This window comes from Panthera pardus, unplaced genomic scaffold (genome assembly GCF_024362965.1).
Source record: "Panthera pardus isolate Hobbes unplaced genomic scaffold, ASM2436296v1 HiC_scaffold_12, whole genome shotgun sequence".
In the NCBI taxonomy this organism is placed as follows: Eukaryota; Metazoa; Chordata; class Mammalia; order Carnivora; family Felidae; genus Panthera; species Panthera pardus.
The window spans coordinates 27572898-27597913 of NW_026526677.1; the positions used below are offsets into that span (position 1 = coordinate 27572898).

Genomic DNA, 25016 nt, shown 5'->3' on the forward strand with positions numbered 1-25016 from the left:
GGTTGTTAATAGGGTTAAATAAGATAAAATGTATGAAGTGCCTGGCCCACAATATGTGCTCAAGGAGAGGTAGCTATCATTTGCAACAATAGACCCATCTATCCCTAACTGTAATCTTTTGTCTGAATTACTCAAAAGACAAATCCCAGAAAGGCCACTTACTATGTACTTAATATGGCCACTGAGTAGATTTTTTTGCCTAATGAAACACTTCCTCTTGAAAAATAAATTCTCAAAAGACCTTCTCATGAGCAAGAATGCCAGAGTTCAATGAATAAGTGTCCTAGGGCTCTCTAGTTTAAGCAGGATTAAGATTTGGAAAGGCTTGGCCTCATTTCCTCCCCTATCAAATGGGAGCCTGGCTACTTGCCCTTTCTAAGTCGGGGATGGGGGGAGGATTTCTGTGACCGAAAGTGATGTGAGATTTTCAAAGTGTGAGACACAAGGGGAACACTTGCCATATCAGACTTGAAAGGCCATGACAGGACAGCCTCGGCAAGGACAGCTCCTGATGCACCAGCCTCCCCCCACCCCCACCTCACCCCACACATTGGGAGAAGCTGGCCACTCCTTCCCATTTATAGGCTGAGCTGGTACATAACGGAGAAAAACAAAGTTGGGCAGGAAGCAGCCTTTTCAACCAGTGAAGAAACCGTTAAAATCCATCCCTTTGCCCCGATGCCAAAGTTCCGCCTGCCCCACCCAGCCACACTATCAAGGACACACAGCCATCAGAGGGCCCTAGGGGCATTTGTCCCTACTTTATCAAGGACCCATGGAAACATTTCTCTAACTGAAGATAAAGACCTCTCCCCCCCTCCCTCCCTCCATTCTGTTTCTAGCTACCTACCAGAGGGTTCCTGTCATTTTCTCTCAGTAACAACAGTTCTGAAAAGGAGGTATTTTTCAACCAGGACTTGAAGTAACTGGCAGAGAGGCAGGTAAGATGAGTTTCATTCATTCATTTGCTCATGCATTCATTTTTTCAATAAATATTTCTTGGATACTTACTACCTGCTAGATTCTAAGCTAGGCTCTTGGATTCGATTCTGAGCAAAAGGCGCTTGCAGTCTCTGGGGGAGCCAGACACGCTTTAACCATCACAAAACGTAGGACTACAAATTGTGATCCAGACTGGGAGTGACATTAGACAATGGTGGGTCCTGATCTAGTCACGGAGGGTGGGAGTGGGGATTCCTCGAAGAAGTAACACTTGAGCTGAGAGAGAGTGTGTATAATAATTTTCTAGATTTTGCTCTTGCCCTCCAAGTGGGTGTTTTCAGGGTTAAAAAGATACCTCTGGGCCCAAAAGACTTGCTGCCATTCTCTGCCAGTCCTGTTTCTGATACCAAGTCACGATTACTCGGCCCTTGTGAAGGTTAGGATGGAAATGACTTATTGGAATAATAGAGAAGCCAGCATAAACCTGCCAGGACCTCCTTCAAGATTCAGTTCACTTTGCAAAAGTTGCCAGATAAAAGATATTTCCAGATGGAGGGCCACGCAGGAAATACAAATGGAATATTTTTTAATAGCTCTTCCTTTGCAAGATATGACCCAAGGCGGCCTTCTGTAATATGATGGGAAGCACTGTAGCCTGAAAGTTTGAGAGGAGCTGAGCCGGCCCACAAGCAGCCCCCAGGGCCTTTGGAAAGGGGCTGTGGCCTGAAGGAACATTAAAGATGCTCTACTTACAGGAGACCCCCGTTCCTGCCACTGCCCCCCAAAGTGGAGCCTGTGACTGGTGCCTTCTAACTGACAGATTCTCAGAGGAGAGGGCAGATAGATATCTATGCAAGCGTTGAGTTCCTTTAAGGATGTGGCTTTACAAAATAACACACTGCACCCTTTTCCCCTTTCCTTGGAGCCGAGTGGCCTCTTGCAAAGAAAGTCATCTGGAAATTCAGGGCCCACCACCACGGACAGAGACCTAAGTGGGTAGGGATTGCCACAGGGGCACCTGAAGAATGTCTCAGGACGTACAGGACAAGCTTCCCCATAACTTTGGGGTTAAATGGGTCCACAGATGAATCTGAGAAGGTTGTGAGCTTCCTGAAACAGTAGGCAAAACCTTGCATGTTGGTCCAGATGTGCACCTAGATGGCCTTTAACTTTGACCAATGTTTCTGGTGGTCAGATATGCATAACATAAAATTTACCATTGTAACCATTCCCGAGAGCACACTTCGGTGGCATTAAGTACATCCACATTGCTGTACAGCCAGCACCAACATCTGCCTCCAGAACTATTTTTATCTCTCCAAACTGAAGCAATGTACCCATTGAAAAATAATTCTTTCTTCCCCTCAGTCCCTGGCAACCACTATTCTACCTTCTGTCTCTATGAATCTGACTACTCTAGGTACCTCATATGCGTGAGATCATGTAGTCTTTGACCTTTTGTGGCTGGTTTCCTTTATTTAGCATAGTGCCTTCAAGGTTCATTGATGTTGTGCATGGGTCAGAATTTTCTTTTTTGAGGTAGACTAATATTTCATGCACACACCGTTTTTTAAAAACCCATTCATCTGTTGATGGACACGTGGCTTTCTTCCATCTTTTGTCTATTGTGAAAAATGCTGCTATGAACACAGACATATAAATATCTGCTTGAGTTCCTGATTTCAATGGGGGGGGGTGTATATGCCCAAAAGTGGAATTGCTGAGTCATTTGGTAATTCTATTTTTAATTTTTGAGGAACCTACATATTGTATCCTATAGGAGCTGCACCGGTACCTATAGGAGCCTTCCCGCAAGCAGTGCCCAAGGGTTCCAGTTTCTCCACATCCTTACCAACACTTTCTGGGTTATTTTCTGGGTTTTGGTGAGAGCTATCCCAATGGATGTGAAGTGGTATCTCATTGTGGTTTCGATCTGTATTTCTCCAATGATTAGGGAGGTTGAACAGCTTTCCGTGTGCTTACTGGCCATTTGTAGATCTTCTTTGAAGAAACGTCTATTCAAATCCTTTGCCTATTTTTTAATTGGTTATTTGGGTAATTTTTTTGTTGAACTATAGGAAATCTTTTTATATACTGAATATTAACCTCCCATCAGCTATATGGTTTGCAAATATTTTCTCCCATTCCATGGATTGCCTTTTTACTCTGTTGATAGTGTCTTTGAGGTACAAGTCTTTAGCTTTCACATAGCCCAATGTATCTGTTTTTAATTTAACAATTAAATTAAATATAATTTAACAATTAAACTAAATGTAAATAAAATATGACACCTGTGCTTTTGGTTAAAAACTCACTGGCATATCCAATGTCATGTAGATTTCCCCCTAGGTTTTCTTCTAAGTTTTACAACTTTAGTTCCCAGAGGGGTTACCCCCCCCCCTTTTTTAAGCTTACTTTTATTTATTTTGATAGAGATATAGAGAGCAAGCAAGGGAGGGGTGGAGAGAGAGGGAGACAGAATCCCAAGCAGGCTCCGCACTGTCAGTACAAAGCCCAACGCGGGGCTTGAACTCACCAATGTGAGATCATGACCTGAGTCAAAATCAAGTCAGACACTTAACCGACTGATCCACCTGGGTGCCCCAGTCCCCAGGTTTTTAAGAGGTCTGTGACTGATAATGCATGGGCCATCCTTAATATTGATTCTAGGGACACCTTTGTTTCCAATGTAAAGACCCTCAGGCCTTCCTGAATGTCGATGTGAATCCAGGAATTTGGGATATTGATAACATGGATGTGGTATTTAAAGCCTTTAATTCAAAAGGAATTATTGAGTATCTCCAAATTTATATCAGTACCCTGGAAGCTGGTGAAAATGAAAATCATGGCCTCTCTTCTCCCAGAACATAAGGCACTTCTGAGGTGGCAAGATTGGGCACACACATGAAATCACCGTACTGCCGGGCAGTCTAATGAGCACTTCACCAGGCCCTAGAGCTAAGAGCCGTGAGAACTCAGGGAGGGATCAGCTACCTTGAGCTTCCAGGGACAGAGAAAACTCCAGGGTGAAGATGTGACTTGAGCTGGGTCCAGGCTGATGGACAAAACTGGAGGAGGCAGAGAGGACTGGGGACTTAGTAATGATGCACTAATGATTGCCATTTACTGAACACTTACTCTGTGCCATGCACAGGGTTCTGTCTGCTGCACACATTATCTCAGTTACTTCTTCGAACCCTATATTTAGCATTGTCTCTGTTTTATCATTGCAAGCACTGAAGCTCAGAGATTTGCCTAAGATTAATTACCCAGATAGTAAGTTATGAAGCAGAGGCTGGAAACGAGGTTTATTTATCTCCAAAGCCTTTATTCTTAACCACTCTACTATTCAAGCACCAAAGTTTTGAAACACAGACAAAGCAGACATCCCAGAGAGAACAGGATAAGACAGTGCATAAAAATGGGCACAAACAGGGTGTTTGAGATCAAAGAGGAGAAGCCTGGCTGAGTAGGAAAGTTTAGGCACTAGGGTGTGGAATATAAAATTGAACCCATGGAGTGGGGAGGATCACAGAGCCTTAATGGAAGTATGGAAAGCTTGGTCCTGACCTGCTAGAGGGACAGAATTGCAGCTCAACCTTCTTCCTTCTATAAAAACAAGAGCACTGGGGTCCCCAAAGTTTAGGCCTTTTGCCAATGGTTACAGGCTATACAGGGAGCCATTGCAAATTCTTGAGCAGGGTGGTGGCAGTGAAGAAAACAGGATTCCAGATGGGTCAGCCTGAGGTTCCGGGGTTAGTCTGATGCATGTGGGACAGCTAAAGGGAGGCAGAGAAAACTGGCAGAAAAGAGCAAGCAGCTCTTTTCATACCTCCTTCAGCAATGGGTATTTCTAGAGAGCATTATCGACAAGACTCCTTTCAACCGAGGTCTGAAGCTTAGGAAAGCAAACATCATCAGGAAGTAGAATCGCCTACCCCTGCCAGACTCAGTGTCCTCGGCTAGACTTGAGCGCCAGAAAACACAGCTGCCCCAGAAGCAGCCTAGCTCCTCCATCCAATGGAAATCCTGTCTAGATACAGTGCCTCAAACCAGAGACCTCCAACTCTGAAGAGCCAGTGGCCAAGGCAGGTTCCTCATGCCATCTCTGTATGCTGTTTTCCTGAACATGAGGTTGAGCCAGGCGTCTGTAAGTCCAGCCCATCTGTCCCATGGGGGTTACCAGAGCAGGTAAGGAGGTAAGGCAAAGAATTCCCCAGGCAAGGAGGCTGCCTCCACCCTCCTGGACTGAGCCCTTACTGTAGCAGGATCCCGCCTGTGTTCAGCCATGAAAACCCTGCCCTGGTTGACTATCCTCCTCTGAGGTTCTCTCTGCTTAATTAATTCTAAGAATAGCTGCCATCCATTGAGCACTATGCTAAGCATTTGACATGTGTGATCTCATTTTATCCCTACAACCTCGTGATGAAGATATAATTATCCCCATTTTATACGTGACAGAACTGAGTCTCAGCGCTGTCAAATAATTTGCCTAAAACCATGTAGCTAAAAAAGCCAGGACTAAAAGGCAAGCCAGTCTATCTCCAAAGTCTGTGTCTTTGCTCATATCATTGGCTGCATTCTACACTGGTTCGCTGTAGCCACATCTCCTTGTGGGCAGCTGGGGGGGTGCGGGGGCTGCAGTAGAGAATCCAGCTTCAAAGCATTGGCCTTGCTTCCTGACACCACCCATATCTGAGTGTTCCCAGAAGCCAGGAGCCTGATCTCTTTCACAAACCAATTTTTGGGCCTGAATCTGAATGGCATCCGAGACCTTATCTTCTCCTAAAAGTGATGCTCAAGGAAGACAAGATTTTCAAGTTCCTTCTCAACATTTACCCAGAGACCACAGCGCACGCTTTGGCCAAGGGAAGCAGGGCTTCTATTTGTACTTTCATTCATTCAATGAATATTTATCGAGGGCCGCAGGAAAGAGTTTGGATTTCAAATGTGCTGAGTCCCAGGCACTGCCATGTGTCATTCAGGCGAGGCTGTCTCTTTGCAGTTAAAGAGAGGGGACAGCTTGTATGGACAAAGAACACAAGGATAGCTCAGTAAGTCAGCTCACCCAGCTCTCTAACTCCCCACTTGAACTCCGAGCAGCAAACAAGTTCAGGGTCCAGCACCCAAGGTGGGGAAGAGTTTGTTGATGGCTGTGGTGAAAGAAAGAGCTGTCGATTCTATGTCTCATTTGCCTTGCCCTTCAAAGGGTCTGAATTATCAATGGGTGTTCAAAGATTTTAAAGCTGGAATGTCTCTGTGTAAGGAGAATCTTCCTCGGAAACTTACTAGGTCCTTTCCAAGTACCTTATGTGTTTCATTTCACAGGGTTACTGTAACGGCCCCTTGAGACAGGAACTCTGACTATGCCCGCTTCACAGATGCCAAAACCAAAGTCCAGAGAGGTCAGACAGTATGTCAAAGGTCAACAAGTATAGCACTGCTGCGGTTGGAACAGACACAGGTGAAGCCCCCTAGGGAGGTGCCTCAGAACCCCTTCTGCTTCAAAGAACAAGCCAAGAAGTCACATTTTTGAGGTTCCTTCCACTAGGACATGCTAGGAGCTTAATTCTGCTAAGACCCTGCTGTGGAACTGTGATATCTGGGAGCAATGATTGACCACCCGATCCCGCCTCTTGTCTTAGTTGTAAAAGTGGGTCTAGAAGTTGTTGGAAAGGGGAAAATCAGACAGCTAAAGTCAAGGATGTAGCTGAAGCAGACAACATAGTAGAGAAGCAATGAAGTGTCAGCAGCTTGCCCAGAACGTAAATGGGTACAATCCTGCATTTCTGGCTGACAAACGTGGGCCCCCCAAGCCTGGGGCTGGTTGATGTCTTACATACACTTCAGCTCTTCCTGTAGCTTTGACTAGCTGGGAGACTAGCTAGTTGTTTCCTGATACAGTGGTGATAACTTCTGAAAGATGAGGTAATAACAACAACTATCATTTATTTTTTTTTTTTAATGTTTATTTATTTTTGAGATAATGCGAGAGATAGAGTGCAGGCAGCTGAGGGGCAGACAGAGGGAGACACAGAATCCAAAGCAGGCTCCAGGCTCTGAGCTGTCAGCCCAGAGCCCGACGCAGGGTTCGAACCCACGAACCTCGAAATCAAGACCTGAGCCGAAGTCGAACACTTAACCAACTGAGCCACTCAGGTGCCCCAACAACTCTCATTTCTATGTATTTACTATGCACCATTAGTGTGCAAAGCATTTTCACACACATCATGCTAAAACTCTTAGCACATCCTCTTAAAACTCCTGTGAGGCGATCGCAGTGGCCTCACCCTAGTCCCAACCCTGCTAAGCATTACGACTGCCTCCATTTAAGATATAGAAACTGAGGTTCAGAGAGGTGAAGTAACTTCCTTCAAATCACACAGCTAGTAACCAGCCGAGCTGTGTCTGTCTAACATCTATGCTCATTCTCCTGAGCCTCAGTTGAAATGGATTTTTAAAGACTTTTTGGGGGTCTATTCAACTGTACAGGAAACCTGATTTATTTATTACTAAGATTACTAATAGGTCTAACATTCTGTGAAAACATATCCACCAACTGAAATGTCCTGGGATGAGTTTGGGAGCCAGATGCCTATGACAATTGAGTAGTTTAAAGAATTTTGCATGGGAACTGGAGCCATATTAAAATAAATCTTTATTTTTGTTTCTATACGTGAATGTCACAGCTCACAGGCATGTGATACAACTAAGCTTCTAACGATTGGGAAAAAAAATAAAAGAAGTAAATTTTCACTCTTGGCATTTTCCCAATGACATTTGCATTTTCATTTCTATTAGAAGTCCATTTTAGCAAAGAAATGCAGCCTTAGTCACTTGAAACCGCTCTTCCCTAGAAAACAATTGTAAATGTAATAAGCAAAAAGAATAGAAAATGCCAACAGGAAGAAAGCAATCACCTGAGGTCAGATTCATCATGCCGACTGATTCAGTCTTCCTCTGACATTCACATTCAATTTTAATTTAGAAGTTAAAATTTCTAAATTTTAAGGTGTTCAAGATTAGCAAGGAGAAGGGCTGGGGTGGGGAAGAATTAAATTGCAATCCCACTGGGTAGGTATAAGTACAGATTTCCCCAACTCTCACGAACTGTTTTGCATGTTTGAATTGCCTCATAGTTACTGAGTCCCTCTTCTGCATAAGGCATAAGGTTTGCTATAGAAAGATACAGTAAGGTCACAATTGCTTTAAAATTATTCATAATAAAAACACATTTTGAGACTTGATTCTAAATGTTAAGCTTAAATTTGAGCAATTTAATTGCCCGTTGAATAGAAATGAAATCCCACTGGTAGGCAGTTATTTCTTACAACCACTGTGTGTGAAATTGAAATCTTAAGATACCATTTCAAATATTCACTTTCTCTAAGGAAGTTCTCCCCAAAGAGTTGTGAAAGATAAGAAACTGACCCAAAGTCATAGGCAGTAATCTCTCTTTCTTCACACACTGGGGTCAAAACAGAAGCCTATTATTAAGAGGGAACTTGATGCCCAAAAGTTGGTGGTTCAGAGGTTGCCTTGAGGATATATTTATTTTAACAGCTAACTTGAGCCTCCATACAAACCTGTAACAAGGAAGGTAGCAACTTAACTGATTTAATAGAAGCAAGCAGATGCAAACATATCATCTAGTCACCCAGACAGTGAACACTGAAATGGAAAATGCTCGTATGTTCAGGCAATAGGAAGCGAAGTGATGGGACTCTGCTCCGTTTGCTTTTTAAAAACAGGGAATCGGGGGCGCCTAGGTGGCGCAGTCGGTTAAGCGTCCGACTTCAGCCAGGTCACGATCTCGCGGTCCGTGAGTTCGAGCCCCGCGTCAGGCTCTGAGCTGATGGCTCGGAGCCTGGAGCCTGTTTCCGATTCTGTGTCTCCCTCTCTCTGCCCCTCCCCCGTTCATGCTCTGTCTCTCTCTGTCCCAAAAATAAATAAAAAACGTTGAAAAAAAAATTTAAAAAAAATAAAAAATAAAAAAATAAAAACAGGGAATCGTTTATAAATATGGTGAGAAATTCTTACTTTAAGCCCCCATTTCACCTTTAAATTTAATTCCAAGCTCTCCCTATTGATTTTTGAATTTTTAATTTATCTTTTATTGAGGTATAATTGACATACAACATTATATATGTTTCAGGTGTGCAATATAATGATCCAGTATTTGCATATATTGCAAAAGATCACCACAATAAGTCTAGTTAACATCCATCACCACGGTTACATAGGTTTTTTTCTTGTGATGAGAACTTTTAAGATTTGCTCTCTCAGCAACTTTCAAACATGCAACACAGTATTATTATTAATTAGAGTCACCATGCTGTACATTATATCCCCAGGAGCTATTTATTTTATAGCTGAAAGTTTGTACTTTTTGACCACCTATACCCATTTCACCTGCCCCTTTCCCTCGCCTCTGGCAACCACCAATCTGTTCTGTATCTAAGAGCTTGTTTTCCTGTTTTTTAGATTCCGCCTATAAGTGAGTTCCTATGGAATTTGTCATTCTCTGATTTACTTCTCACTTAGCATAATGCCCTCAGGGCTCATCCATGTTGTTGCAAATGACAAGATTTCATTCTTTTTAATGGCTAGATAATATTCCATTGTGTGTATATGTATACACACACACACACACACACACATTTTCTTTATCCATTCATCCGTACAAGGACAGGTTGCTTCCATATCTTGGCTATTGTAAGACATAAGACTGCAATGAACGTGCAGATGCATATATCTTTTCAAGTTAGTTTTTTCATTTTCTTTGGATAAATACCCAGACGAATTGCTGAATTCAAGCTCTTTTTAAACTCTCCCAATGATGTGTTTTGCTATAACATAGCAGCTGCCTTTTATGTGCCCTTAATGTACATTGAGTGCTCTCCATGCATTTAATCTCCTGTCATCACCCCCACCCCATTATAAGCTCATGTGCCACATTTTGCATGCATTTACTCTTTTAATCATCACAACAACTGATGCAATGGGTTCCAGCATCCCCATTTTACAGATGAGGGTATTGGGAGTTTAAATTCTTGCTTTTAGCCCAGGTTCACACAGGTGGGAAACTGGGTTAGAATGTTGACAGTCTGATTCCAGAGCCACTATCCAATTCTTTCTCTTCAGATGAAGTAACTTTCCTAGGCCATGCTAGCTGATAAGGGCCTAAGTGAAACCCAGGTAGCTCTGGCATTTAACCACCACATTGCCTGGCTATAAGTAGGTAAACTGCTAACCACGAACTATAGGTTTATTTTCATTTCTGATTGTAGAGTGGTAAGTTACATATTTATCACATAATTTGGACTTGCCTAAAATGTCTAGAGAGTTTCTTTTTTCTTCTTTCTTTCTTTTCTTTTTTTTTCTTTTCTTTTCTTTTTTTTTTTTTTTTTTTTTTTTTTTTTTTTTTTTGTTAAAAGCAAGGGTCTGATCAGGACAATATGTTTTTATATACTGAAGACCTTGACTGGGACCCAAAGCTGCTCTTCGGGCTTCTTTCATCACACACACACACGCACACGCACACGCGCACACACACACACACACACACACAGCACACAGTGTTAATTATACCCATTAGGGACCCCCACCTTGCACATGGAGACAAGAACATGACAAAACCATGCACACAATGGTAAATTCTGGTTTATACTCGTGCAAAGTCAGTGAGGATCGGCTCTGAACAGGGAAAATGAAGTAATCAGGAACTCAATTCTGACTTCAACCACCAACCTTTCAAGGTAATCTCATCCAAGTCCTTCAACGTCATCTTTAAAATGGGAATAAAATGTCTATGACCATGATCCAGACTGTTTATATAAAACTATGAGTTCTGAAAGTATTTGGTAATTTCCTCTTTACAAGACTGGTGACTGGGATCATGCACAAATAGACCTTTAATAATCATTTCTGAAAAATAATAATTTCTGAGTATAATAATTTGCAAAGAACTCTGATAAGGCCCAAAGTTTTTCCGTACAGAAGGACAAACTATTAGCCTCCTCCTCTTCCTAGACTTTGCCTTTGTGGTTGGAAGGGAAACCAGAACTCCAAAAGTCTGGCTTCTTTCTCTTTCCCTGATCCACGGCAAAATAGTACTGCTCCCAAGTACTGTGCTTGATCATTGGAAAGGCACTTTCTCTGTGCAGAGTATTACTGGCACTTTCCATGGGGGCACTTTCACCGCAGGAGTCAGATTTTTGAAAGATGCTGAGGGATGGAATTCTGCCGCCAGCAGATGGAGAGGAGACTCAGACCAGCGTGGTCCCTCCCAACCACCCCCCCCCCTCCCCCACCTCCGGGATTAGCTGCCCCTGGCACTGCTCAGGCGTACCCAGCCCGTGCGGTCCCTGCTCGCACAGCACCAGGCTCCTCTCTGGAGCGCGGACGCAGTCACAAACCCGCAGCCAGCAAGCAGAGCCGCGCTGTCCGGGGCAGCCCCGCGCACGGTGTCTGAGGACCTGGGACCTCGAACCCCGGACGGGCGCGAAAGCCACTCGGGACGCTGGCATTTCTGTATGTGCTTATCTCACGTTCTTGTCTTTTCTTTCTTCCTTGAGCGGCCTGCTGGTTACTTTCAGTCTTAGTTAACCAAAAGGGAAACGCCGAAGGGGGGAAGCCCTGAAGAACGATTTAGAGGCAACCCAGCCTCCTCTCTAAGGAGAGGTGTTCACTGAGCGACTCTGCCTGTCCCCGACGCTGGCCCCTTTAAGAAGCAAGTCAGTCCTGATGCTGCTGCTGTTTGTATTGCTAATCCCCAGGAGCCCCGTTAAAAAAAAGGGGGGGGGGGGGGGACCGGGCAGCTGTCTCTTTAAATGTGATTTCCTTCTATTGTATTTGAATCGTGATCAGGAAAAAGGAAATGAAACCAGAGACAGAGGGAAGCTGAGCGAAAATAGACCTTCCCGAGAGAGGAGGGAGCCCGGGGAGAGAGGCACGGTCCCCTCCCCGCCCCCAGGCCGCCGCCCCCTCCCTGCCCTCGGCGGCGAGCCGCGCGCCGCGACCCGGGCCATAGGTGCGAGGGACTCGGGGCGGCCGGGCGGGCGCGCACGATCCCCGCGGGCGGCGCGGAGCCGGCGACAGCGCGCAAGCCGAGCCGGACCTGGTGGTGGCGGTGGCGGTGGCGGCGGCGGCGGCGGCGGCGGTGGCAGCGGCGGGACCGGGATGGAAGGTTAAGTCCTGAGCAGCAGCAGCTGCAGCCGCTGGGGCCAGGCTGCGCGCCCCGGTCCCCGCCTCGGCCGCGGCGCGCCGGCAGCCCGGTGATTCGCTCTCTCTCTTTGGCGTTTGAAGGGAGCGCGGTGACTGTCCTTGAGCGCGGAGGGGCGAGCTCGCCGCCGGAGCGCCGGAGCAAGAGGAGGTGCAGGAGCGGCGGCGGCGGCGGCGGCGGCGGCGCCCGAGCACCCGAGGGGGTCCGAGCCCCGGCAGCCGGCCAGCCCCGCGCCACAAAGGGAGCGCCCCCGCCGCTTGGCACGCCACCTCCCTCCCCAATGTCCTCAGCCATCGAGAGGAAGAGCCTGGACCCGTCTGAGTAAGTGTGGCTCCCCTGCCCCTGCCACCCACGGTGACCACGGCCTCGCGCCCCAGGGCTGCAGGGTGGCGCGGGCGGCGGGCGAGAAGGTTTCAGGTGCGCGCCCGCAGCGTGCCCTTGGCTCCCTTCGCCTGGAGCAGGGCTCCCCCTTCCTCGCGGGTGGCTCGGGGGGCACTGGGAGAGGGGCTGGGCCACCAGCGGCAGGGAGAGGGGGTCGGCCTGGCACCTCTGCGGGCCCTTCTCGGCTACCCGGGACGCACCTCAAAGCCACAGCGGGCCAGAAAGTTTACACCGGAGCAGGCACAAGGGGAGATTGGAGGTGCGCAGGTGCAGTCCCGAGAGCGTGCCGGGCTTGGTTCTACTTCCTTCTCCCCCCTCGCTTTCTCGGTCCCCATTCTCTTTGTCCATTTGATCCTGGAAAGGGGGACATTCCAAGCGGAGGCCTCCCGAGTCCCTGACGGCCCCCTTTGCGGTGCGCAGGTGGGGCGGCTGCCAGTAGCGCCAGGGACCCGCGGGCGAGGAGGTCCGAACGTCCACCTAGCAGCTCTCTCCGGCCACCAGAGACTTTCGAGCCCCTAAATCCGGAGTTAATTGGAGTACATGTATTTCCCTCTCCCTTGGGTCCACTGATGGGGCGGCCTGTGAACCTCAAAAGTTAGTGCACCATTTTGTGTATAGGTGAACTCTGGGGAGCGGTGTCTCATAGCATTTTTCACGGGCTCCAAAGGGTTTGGGGTCAGGGAGCCAGAGCTCCAATGAGCATTTGCCACATTTGTTTTCAGAGCCTCGTCCTGGTTTGGAACGTTCCCCTATTCCCAACCTATACCTCCAAACCATTATTAAGCGTTAACAAGGGGAGAAAGGGTTGTTTGAGATATCATTTTCCCGTCAGCGCAAATGCCCTTTTAAGATTCATTAGCTGTCTGGTATTGAGAATTTTTATTCCTTTGAAGTCCCCATCTAATCCTTTGAAGGGATTTGTTACACAGACCAAAGGAGCTGGTTAATGACTTGTCCATTTGTGCTTTTAAGACGCATTTGTCTTCTCTTTTCTTTTCTTTTCCTGCTTTAAAGGAACTGTGCTTTCCTGATTGAAGTTTCCCCCTCCCCCAGTTTCAGCCGGCTATGGTGTTTATGTACGTGGGTTTTATCCTCGTTACCAGCATAAACACTCAGCATGCTCTTATAAAATACAGGAAGTACCATGATCCAGTGAGAATATAAACATCACTGTTGAGTCTTGAAGGCTCTCACACCAGTTCTACAAGGGGCTAGGTTGGTTTTAAGGAAAACACAGCTTCCATAAATAAGTTCTTGGGAGAAAAATAACATTCATTTTTAAAAGAACCTATCTATGCAGATGCAGGGTTTACAGGGTGGTCTGTACCACCCCCCCCCCCTTTTTTTAATCAATCTGGAATGACAACTTAGCCCTGAGTTTTCAGAGTCTGAGCAAGACCACAGTAATACAATAGGAGTGAATGGGATGAATTGGTGCCTAATGCCTTTTCGATCAACAGAATTTAGCCACTAATCCTTTTATTGGAAGATAAATCTGGAAGTTTCATTTCCCTGAAGGTTTGCCCTTTTCAAAGTTTGTGCTTTTTCACTGTGATTACTTACTCAAAGCCAACGTGGGCCTTGACTATCAGCATCTCCAATTTACAGATAGAAGCTTGCCTAGGCATTTGCAAATGAAACATTTAGACAGAAAGCCAGCCAGGATTCACCAATGGATAGATTTCCTCTACCAGGCATTGGGTGGCCCCTACCGCTTACCTGTGAGTAACAACAGCAGATCATTTTAATTCCAGGCAACTTTGCACCAGAAAGGTGAAAGTTCTCCTCTTTCACAGTTGGTTGGCAGCATCAGCATCAGGGCATCCAGCGTGGTCGAGGTTCCACGAGTATTTCTGGAAGCCCGAGTAAGACCATGGGCGGTGGGAAGAGAGGACATGTGCTTCTGAGCTGAGACATGTGAAATGCTGGGGATATTATCTTTCAGAAGGGAGAATGGCAGTCCTTATGTATAACCTGTGGAAACAAAGAAAAGCAAGTCAAGCTTCAGTGAATTTTTACAACTCTTTAAAGTCTTGAGTTTAAGAAAAAAACTGACTTGGGTTTCACATTTTCTTATTCTAAGAAGGGATCATCTTATGAAGGACCCTTACACTTGGTCTATAAGGCATGGACTTGGTTTCAGTATTCCTAAATATTCACAGGGAGGTGACCACTTTAAAGAGGCACCTGCGGGTTGTCAGCGTGCGGGCGTTACAACACTGATCACCTGAGTCTCATCGTCCCTAAGTATAATTGATGCTGAGCTCTATGGGCACAGACCAATCAGGGCACAAGGTTACCTGGCAAATTAGTGTCAGCTAGAAATAGGGGAAAGATTTATACCCTCAAGGTATGGAGGAGGAAACTCCCTTTGGGAATTGCACAATCGGAAGCCAGTCCATTTTTTAAAGCATAATAGATTAAAAAAAAAAAAAAGATTTGCATTTGAGTAAGGTTCAAAAGAGCGCTTGTTAATTGTTACAAATCAACAGGTATTAGGTTTTTCCTGTATCCCATTCGGTGCTGGAAATGTTTCTTTCCACTCTTATTTTCTTTTGGCAAATAAAATTATTTATTTTAAAATGTAAAACTGGAGTATTCAGATTCCAGGGAAGCAAAGTGAACTGGAGACACTGTCTCACCTTTTAAGGAGGGAACACGTATCACAGGCTCACTGTTAGCAAGCCTGGATGGAGATTTCAGAATCTGTTTAATTGCCGTCTACTCTTGAAAATAATCATTGCCCCTTCCTCATTTTCTTTCCTAAATCAGCTTTATCCAAATCAGTTTTGCTGTTGTAAAAATTTTCACATGCAGAAAGGTCTATTTAATGGCCTTTATAAGTCTAACAATGGCCTTAATACCTGGGATTTTTCTCCAAGGGTTCATTCAGTAATAAAGATGAGATGTGGAATTTCTGTAAAATATGTATATACATATATGTATATATATATTTTAATGATAATGAGAATTCCTATTATATCCTGATGGCATTTTTATTTGGGAAACAAAACAACCTAAGATAATTTTTTTATCACTTTCTTTTTTCTTCCTCACTTCTGCTCTTTGTGCGGTTGGGAAGGGCTTGGGTTAGGATGGCAGGTCCATTCGACAGGGAATTTGTAAAGCTTTGGCCCTCTGGGTAGTGGGCTGTCCCTGAAGCAAGTAACTCTTTTAGCCTGGAGTGCCTCCCCTGAGGTTTGGCAGTGCCCTTGAGTCTAGGCATGGGAGGAGGAAAAGAAGGAGAAATGCCAAGATACAGGGGAGAGTAGGAGGGGAGAGTGGAAAGAAGAAAAAGACGGCAGAGAGGCCCAGAAAGTGCTGGGCGGCAGGCAGGGGCCACAACCCGGCCCCCCCTCCCCCGCGGGGTGTACCTCTTGGTGCCCTGCATTTACTTCTATAGCATGGAGGGAGAGAGACCTAGCTCCCTCCAGGCCTGACTCAGGCTAACGGGGCCTCTCGGCAGTTCAGCCTCAGGATGTGGAGCCCCGTCCTTTCTCCTGATGTCACCAACAGGCACCTAACTGTCCAGTTCGGCCCAGAGCGGTTCCTGACCCCCGGTGCTTGGCATGTGGTTGTCCCTAATGCTTGGTCTTCTCTCCAGGGAGCCAGTGGATGAAGTGCTGCAGATCCCCCCGTCCCTGCTGACATGCGGCGGCTGCCAGCAGAACATTGGGGACCGCTACTTCCTGAAGGCCATCGACCAGTACTGGCACGAGGACTGTCTGAGCTGCGACCTCTGCGGATGCCGGCTGGGTGAGGTGGGGAGGCGCCTCTACTACAAGCTGGGCCGGAAGCTCTGCCGGAGGGACTATCTCAGGTACGCTATGTCCACGCCTGGGGCCCTGAGCAGGGAGGGGACAGTCCACAGACCATCTGAGTGTAGGTCCACCTCTTCCGCTCAGGCCAGAGGCTGAGCCTAGCTGCCCTGTGCAGAGAAGTAGTTGGCATCTCCTCCTGCTGGAGGAGCATATTCTCAGGGACGCATTCCTCTGTGCTAAAATACTAGTTTTTTAAAGGTGAGAGAATGATAAACATGAAATGCTGAATAGAAGTCCCCTGGGGGGGGGGGGGTGCATGGTGGGGCACAAGGACTGGTGAGGGGTACGCATGTCGGGCCGGAGGATCCAGGAGTGCTGGAGTTGACCAGTTTGAGGGTAGGTTCTTAGGTGCTCATTGAATGCTTCAAAACATATATCTAGGTTGTAAATAATTTTTTGTAGGACCCCAATATTATATGATGAGACATTTCAAAGCTCCAAGCTTTTTTTTTTTTTTTAAGTTTATTTATTTTGAGAGAAAGAGAGGGAGACAGAGAATCCCAAGCAGGCTCTACACTGTCAGCACAGAGCCCCACGTGGGGCTCCAACCCACCAACCGTGAGATCATGACCTGAGCTGAAATTAAAGAGTCGGACGCTTAACTGAGCCACCCAGGTGCCCGGGAAAGCTCCAAGCTTTTGACTGTGACAGGGCAAAAGCTCTGAAGTCAGCTGTAGGTGTGAGTCCCAACAACACAGCGTTCTAGCTGTGTGAACTCGGGCAAGCTACTTACCCTTCCCCAGCCTTGATCTCCTCATCTACAGAAATGGGGATAATAGCCGCACCTACTTCCAAGGACGCGGCGAGGATTAGATGGGGTCATACGTGTAAAGTTCTTGGCCTGGTGTGTGAACGTCGAACAGATGTTAGCTGCTCTTGCAACCAACCCCCATGACAGGATCATCGAGTCTTTTCCTACCTAATGAACAAGAGATGGGAGAACGGAAGGAAAAATAGGAACTCTAGGACACCCACTGAGACAGGAGCTAAGGACACCTCTGATGCTCCGGGTCACGCTGTTGGCCATGTGAGTTTCCCAGCACTCAACGAGTGCCTTGGTTCGGAATGTTCTAGCATTTCCAGTTTCATATTAGCTGCCGTGCAGGTAACTCTGTGCCCTCTACTGTCAGATCTGTTCAACTGTATAGCTGTCAGTTTTTTGCCATCTTCCTGGGGCACAGGGTCTGTGGAGCATGCAGCCGCAATACATTAGGACCACCCAACCCAGGGAAGCTTGTTTAGACTCCAGTGCCCTTGGCGCCAGGCTACCTCTGCCTCCCAAACCTGCCCTCAGAGCATTTTTACATTAAAAAAAAAAAAAAATGCAGGCAATTCCACGGTGAAGGAAGCTTATCTGTTTACCCAGACTGATAGAGTAAGTGCCTTTTTTCCCCCCTAAATTCTCCAATAAAGTCCTTGCAAACTTGGTGGTTCAGAGAAAATAAGTAGAGTTTTCAATGATCCTGATTATAATTGTGGTCCATTTTTTATTAAGTTACAAGAAAATGGAACTGGGATAAACAGAGACCTGATTTTGCTGGCTACCAGTTTGCCAAAAGTCAGTGCAGAAAGCAGACGGGTAAATGATCCCCATTGGGCCCCCTGACTACATCCCTGTCAAATCATTTGAATCTTATTAAATAGTGCAGATAGAGTAAGGTCAAAAGAGCCCCAGCTTCTCCCTATCTCTGTGGTTTTATATAACATTCAAGAATAAACCCAGTGCTGCCTGGGCTTGTTAATCTTTTGCATTTTTAAAAAGAAGAGGGAAAAAAAATTGTCTGGGAGAACCCAATGTTAATTAACTTGTGTCTTGGTGACACGAAATAATTCTTCTCCCTGCTACATTCCTAGGCAACATGTTAATTAACTCTGTGTTAGTGCAGGCGGTTCCAGCCATCCTTTAATATTTATATTATTGTTATTAAAATGGGCAGGAGAAAGCTTAAGACATTGACACCTCTTGACAGAGGAAAAAACCATCTTTGGCTTCAGGAATGGTCCTTTAGCCATGGACTTGCTTACTTGCATTCTTAACATATCTGGCAGTCTTTTAAAGAGGCAAGTTGGGGTGGGGTGACTCTCTGGGGGTTCCGTGATGGGGTTCAGTCTTCTTCCCGCCCCCCCACCCCGCCCAGGAGAACTGCTCCTCTTGAGGATTTCCCACAGCTGACTTGTCTGTTACAGTCCTTTTCAGACATTTAGCTTCAAATATTTATGAGATCTCCAGTGCCGACCTAAACCCTGATGCTGCTGTGTTATGTTGCTGGGAGGGAACCTAATCGTAGCTGTTAATGTCAGTGCCGGGCCCAGATTCCCTCTGATCCCTTTCTACCAACTTTTGTGTGCAGTGCACCCCACTCCACAGTGGTTTCACTTGCAACAGCCAACAGTACCTCTGTTAGAGCCAGAAGTGTGCCCACTGCCCCCCAGACCCCCAGCGGACTTTGACGTTAACCAGTGACTGGCAGGAGCACCAGGTGCAGGAGCACCAAAGCCTTGCAGCCTTGCCTGGAGCCGGCAGACCTGGAGACATACCCCAGAGTCCCCGTGCCATTGGCCCAGAGCCCCCCCCCCCCCACCCCGGGGCCTTTGCTGGAGATTACAACTTTGCTTGTCTGCCTCCCCTTCTATCTGGCTTCCCTTGCTGCCTTACCAGTTTCCCCTGAGAGAATACATCCTTAATAATTCCCCTCCTCGGGGTCTGCTTCAGGGATATCCAGCCTAAGGCACCAGTTCTTGAGGTGAATGCTCAAATTCGATGTCAAGTCCTGGTTTATTTTTCCTATTAGTGGAATCTCAGAATACCAGAGCTGGAAGGGGCTGCAGAAACCTTTTCTTCCAGTTCCCTTGCTTTTACAGCTTGAGACACAGAAGCCAGAAGAGAGGATGTCATTTGCTCCAGGGCACCTGGCTAGTTAGACCTGAGCTTGCCTCCCAAATATTAGTCCTTTGTCCTTCCCCTCATTAACTGCCTGATGTGTATTGTAATTTACCCCCAACTTCCCTTTAATAAATGCTCTCCTTCCTTAAGGGTCACACACCCCAGGCGTTGGCTTCATTCCACAGACACTGTTTTGTGAGTCGTCTATCTCTGCTCAGTCCCAAACTCAACTTACTGAATAGTCAGAAAACCAGAACTGTCTTTCCACTCTGTGACCTCCAAGGTGGCAGTTTCCTACAGCTCCGCCATCTGCTATGTTGGGATAAAATGTTCTTCCCCCTATAATGAGTTTGCTCCCACGTGGTGCCTTGAAAACACTTAGAGAACCTCAAATGCAAAGCAGGATTCAGGTGGAAACTAGCCGGGCCCTGGCTCTAACTCTCAGCCCTTTACCCACAGACCCGCGTCTTCTTGATTCCATTAATTCTATCCAAATGTTTCAAAATTTGTCAATTGCTCCTGTCTCCCCCATAGCCTCTCAAAATGCACTAATTGATTCTCTGCTATTCTGAAGTTAATAAGAACTTCCAGTAAGAAGCATTTGCCTAAAACTGTCCAAAACGTTTTATGTGGAAAGGACCCGCTAACATGCCATGTTAGCAGGCACGCATGAAAATGACCTCCTGTAGCAGGACTGCGCCATTGGGAATACACCTGACGTGTTAAAACATAACCAATATTGGCTTAGCCTTTGATCGTTGGTGCTTTGACAATGCTCAGTTTGATCCTTCTCATAATGAGGTGGATGCTGTGGTCACTGCCATTTCAGAAGCTCAGGGAGTCTGAGGTCCCACTGAGGCCACTCAGTGCTCTGCGCTGTAGTCTTGGACTGAACCTGGGTCTTCTGATTCCAGTACTTGTGCTGTCCCACTCTCACAGGCTGATTGCAAAACCTCAGCCTGCGTCAGAATCACCTGGAAGTGCTCCGTAACCAGACTGCTAGGCCTCATCCCCAGAGTGTCTCAATCAGGAGGCTTGAGAATGTGCATTTGTAGCAAGTTCCCGTTTCTAGCAAATGCTGCTGGCCCCAGGACCACAGCTTAAGAACCACTGCACTGAGCTCCACCATGTTGCCTCTCCCACCTTGACATTGAATATTGCTCGAAATAAGTGATTGATTGAGACTTAGGGGAGTCTTGATTTCAGTGTCGGAAGAGAAGTTTCTCCACAGATTCACACCAATGGAGCAGCGAGGACCTTGAAGTAAGCTCCGCCATTCAATGTGGAAAGATGCCGCTTATCTCCCAGATTGTTGAGGCACGGTTAACTGTGCTGAGTGTCTTCTATCCAGCTCTCACTGTCTCCCAGAAGCCGGGGCCCCAACGAACAGTCATGCAGAGGTGGCCATTTTAGCTTATGGAGGAGTTTGAGACCAGCCCTCCCCATGGGTGGAATCAGTGGCTGTTGACATGAGAGAATCTGAGAGCCTCAGAAAGATGCCCATTTCATTGCATTCCTGGTCAGTTCCCTCTCAAAAGGTCCCCAGGGGTTTACTCCAGCTCTTCTTCTAAAATGAAAGTTCCCCTGGGAAGGGACACACAGTACTGCCTAACATCTTAACTTAAATCACTTCAGCTAGGCACTTCTCCACAGAAGAGGGGCCTGGGGCAGCCTGGACCGGTGGCCACAGAAAAGGGGCAGGTTATGCCAAACACAAATGCCATGGGTTGCAGCCTCATGCCATAGTCCCTCCTTCCCTCTAGGAAAGGCTCTGTGAGCCTCCCTGGACCCACCTTGTCCCTTCTTCCTGACCTGTTGGAAATTGAGCCTCCTGTATGGAACCCATCCTCAAACCCTTTCTTCCAATATTGTCTCTGCCACCGTCTTCTTAGCTTTTCTTTCTGTTTTTTTCCCCTAGGCTTTTTGGCCAAGATGGTCTCTGTGCATCCTGTGACAAGCGGATCCGTGCCTATGAGATGACGATGCGAGTGAAAGACAAAGTGTATCACCTGGAATGTTTCAAATGCGCCGCCTGTCAGAAGCACTTCTGTGTGGGCGACAGATACCTCCTCATCAACTCCGACATAGTGTGTGAACAGGACATCTACGAATGGACTAAGATCAATGGAATGATCTAGGCCCGAGTCCCCCAGCATTTCTGAGGGGTGTTTCACTGAAGTCACTGTCTCCGTAGGGTCTTCACTCTTGGGCACTCTGGGGATTGGAGGGTGGGATGAGGCATTTCTTAGGGGATGGTGGACCCTCTCTGGGCACCAAGCCACAGCATCCAAGTGACATAATACAAGGGACAAGACTTAACTATGACAGGATGATCAGCCTTTAGGGAGAGCTTATGGACAGTGGCCACCGCCTATGCATAGTCACTGATAAGATTAGTAAAGGAAAGGAGTGTTGGGCAGGCAGGCGCGTGCCATCATCCTAGAACTTCACACTTACGGAGAGGGACGTGTGCAAAGGACCTTGACCCTTGACAATTAGAGATGTGCAATTGATTTCTTTTCTTCCTGGCTTTTATGACAGCCCTGCTCCAATCACTGTCCTCCACACAAGGGAAGGACAGAGAGGAGAGTGGCCATCCTTTCTTCTTGGCCACCTTCCCAAGGCCTTAAGCTTTGGACCCAAGGGAAACTGTGTGGAGACACATTTCAGTTGAGAATGGAAACTGCAACTTTTAACCAAACAATTATTTAAAGCAATGCTAATGAATCACCATTTTTAGACACCCTGGTTTTGAGGTGAGGAGTTCCACAGATTGTTTCTATACGAATGTAAATCTAAAAACAAAAGTTGTTCAACTATTTTATTATCTTAGATTATATCAAAGTATTTGCTGTGTGTAGTTAAAAAAAAAACAACTCTGCAGACAATAAAAATGACAGACTAAAATGAAGTGTTGTTTACTTGATTATGACTTAGAATTTGGGTTGGCAGGAAAATGACTTTTTATACTGTAAAGGAGAAGTAAATAAGCAATTTACTTTTAGGTCAGATAAAAACTTCCCATTTATTGCTAGGGTTTATATGAGGCAGGCACGTTTCTGTATTACTAGCAATTATATAACAGGTCATCATGTAGCTCAGAGGGATGTAGAATAATTAAATTGTTATTGTAAAATGAGCATTTCACTTCAGCATTGTATAGAATGAACGGAAGGCAAGATCATTGCCTTTGGGAAACTTGTAACCTAGAAAGGACACAAATACATAAAACAGATTCCCTTTGGGAGAGAAGGTAATTACCTAGCTTGAAATGTGGCAAAGATGCTGAGCTTGACACTTCGATTTTCCAAGACGTGTGTCTCAGGGTATTTTATGACAAGTGGTTAAGAGGACCCTTACTTTGAGGATTTAAAGCAGGCCATCTTGCCTTCTGCCTTTGCCTTCCACCCTCCGCAGGCCGCCACGAACTGACTCAGAGCGCCACCTGCTGGCCATCACCTCTCTGCTCGCTAGTTCAAATCCATCCTAGTGAGAGACAAACCTAGGTGGATATACTTCTCGGTTGTTTCATAAAAATATTGGCAAGCACCAAGAAGTCTTAATGTGTTTAATTATCAAGACATCAGAAATCTGCATCTAATGCTATAGTTAATTAACTGTGGCATTCCTGTTAAGGTTTGTTTGTTTTTTCTTGTAGAGGAGAAATAAGTAATGGCTCTTGGTATATAAAATGCTAAAGCAGTTGGGAAATTTGACTGCTTTAAGGTGGCCTATTTAAAGGAAGTCTAATTAGGGGCGTCTGGGTGGCCCAGTCGGTTAAGTAGCCAACTTTGGCTCAGGTCATGATCTCACAGTTTGGGGTTCGAGTCCCACATCAGGCTCTGTGCTGATAGCTCAGAGGCTGGAGCCTGCTTCTGTTTCCTGTGTCTCCCTCCCTCTCCGCCCCTTCCCTGCTCACACACTCTCTTTTTCTCTCAAAAATAAACATTAAAAAAATTTTTTTAATAAAAAAAAGGAAGTCTGATTATATTGCATTGCAACTCAGGTGGGGATAACTTGCTGCCAGTGAAGGGAATGTTTGTTCTAAATCAATAGAAGGAACGTGGTTCTTGAATTGTGGTCCCTGAACCAGCAGTATCAGCATCGCTTGAAATGAAGTGATTTACTAAAAAATTTTTTAATTAAAAGATTAAACTTCACTAAAAGTTATTTATTAAAAATGGAGGTTCATGGGTTCTACCCCAGACAGAGTGAATCAGAAACTCGAAATGGGATTAAGCAATCTATGCTTTAACAAGCCCTGAAGATGATTTTGACTCACGCTCAGGTTTGAAATGACTGTTCTCAAACATTCCAGAGTTAGGCAGCTCATGTGCTCTTAGGTTGTTAATAGTTAATATTTGACATAAAGGTTAAACAGTAGCTTTCCCACATGTGGACAAGCACTGTCTACTCATGGCCCCTAACCTGAAAAGCTATGCATAATTTTGTCACTAGGCTAACAGTTGTGATCTACCAGATCAATCACAATGCAATCTACCATTTTTAACCATATCAACATTAATTATAATGATTTTATACATATAATATATATATTAGCTATGTAACTATCTTGTGGGTGGCATTAGGGCAAAGTAAAAATGATTCTTGCTTTGAAGTATAAGCTTTCAAGTACAAGTTTCAAAAACTCAGCCAATAGCTTTGCCATCCTCAATAAAACAATAATGAATATTTTCCATGTGTCAATGGTTCCATCTTGCACAATGGTGAATGCACAGGTAGAGTCTTTGTGGCAAGTTACCCCAAGGGCCCAAATGTCTAACCCACAATGGACTTAAGAGAAAAAAAACACATAAAGGGACTTCATGAGGGACCAGCTTCTAACTGTGATCCTTGCCTGAGTGTGTCACCTGTGTGCCCTAGACCCAGACTTAGGAGAAACAGACACCTGCTCCCTTCCCTGGTCTATGACTTAATTCGGCAGTTTGCTGGAACATTTTGCTTCCTTTTATCTCATTAATGTCTTGTGTCCTGAACCAGCTTCATTTTATTGTTGTCTCTAATAGAACCACTGCTTCTCAGGAGTATTGGATTCCTGCAAAGTTAAAATAGAGCCGTGGCTAGGAACTTTAGCATAGGAAGACTTGGATTTGAATTGCAGTGACATGACTTTATTTACCTAACAAACACTTACATACCACTTACCATGTGCCAGGCACTATTCTAGGTGCTTTACAAATATTAACTCTTAATCCACATAACAGCCCTATGTGGCAGTTTCTATTTATTATCATCCACATTTTACTGCCAGGGAAACTGAAGCACAGACAAGTGTAGTAACTTGCCTACAGTCCTACCGGTAATAAATGACACAAGTAAGCTGTCACTGAGGACTTTCGCCCTGTGTTCCGCTGCCTCTTTCTCAGGCTCACCTCTCTGAACCTCAAGTTTCTCATCTGCAAAATAAGGAAAATTAATACCTTTCTCCCCAGGCTATTCAAAAATATTTGAATTCGGTCTAGCCAGAAATGTAACCAAAGCATAATAGCACAAGATTAGCACCATAATAAAGATATGTAAAAAGTGCTATGGAAACATAGATAAGGAAACAATTAAATTGGCCCAGAGGTGGCTACCTGGAGTAAAGAGGAAATCACATTTGAAATGACCTTGGACCAGGAAGGGGGTGACAAGGGAAGAGCAAAGACTCAGAAACCTTGACCTTGCAGAGCAAGTAGTCAGGTAAGCCCAGAGTTTTCATGGTGGTGGTGGGGTTTGGGCTGGAGAGGAGCTGAAGCTGGTG

General features: G+C 45.8%; 1 protein-coding gene across 2 annotated transcripts; it reads left to right on the forward strand.

Moving 5' to 3' along the window:
• The first annotated feature begins 822 nt into the window (after positions 1-822).
• On the forward strand, positions 823-22163 carry LMO2 (LIM domain only 2). 2 transcript variants are annotated; one of them, XM_019470063.2, is made up of 4 exons: positions 823-941; positions 12250-12487; positions 16152-16367; positions 21171-22163. In XM_019470063.2, exons 2-4 carry the CDS (start codon positions 12447-12449, stop codon positions 21388-21390), a joined length of 477 nt encoding a protein of 158 aa, XP_019325608.1. In that variant the 5' UTR covers positions 823-941; positions 12250-12446; the 3' UTR covers positions 21391-22163. The 2 variants fall into 2 exon arrangements, with proteins under 2 accessions (XP_019325608.1, XP_019325607.1); XM_019470062.2 differs by lacking the exon at positions 823-941 and adding an exon at positions 12038-12130.
• Positions 22164-25016: the final 2853 nt, after the last annotated feature.

Excerpts from the sequence above, each read along its gene's own strand:
- LMO2 (XM_019470062.2), top strand. Across the intron at positions 12,488-16,151 it reads AAGAGCCTGGACCCGTCTGA|GGAGCCAGTGGATGAAGTGC; the intron begins GTAAGTGTGGCT and ends TCTTCTCTCCAG. Across the intron at positions 16,368-21,170 it reads TGCCGGAGGGACTATCTCAG|GCTTTTTGGCCAAGATGGTC; the intron begins GTACGCTATGTC and ends TTTTTCCCCTAG.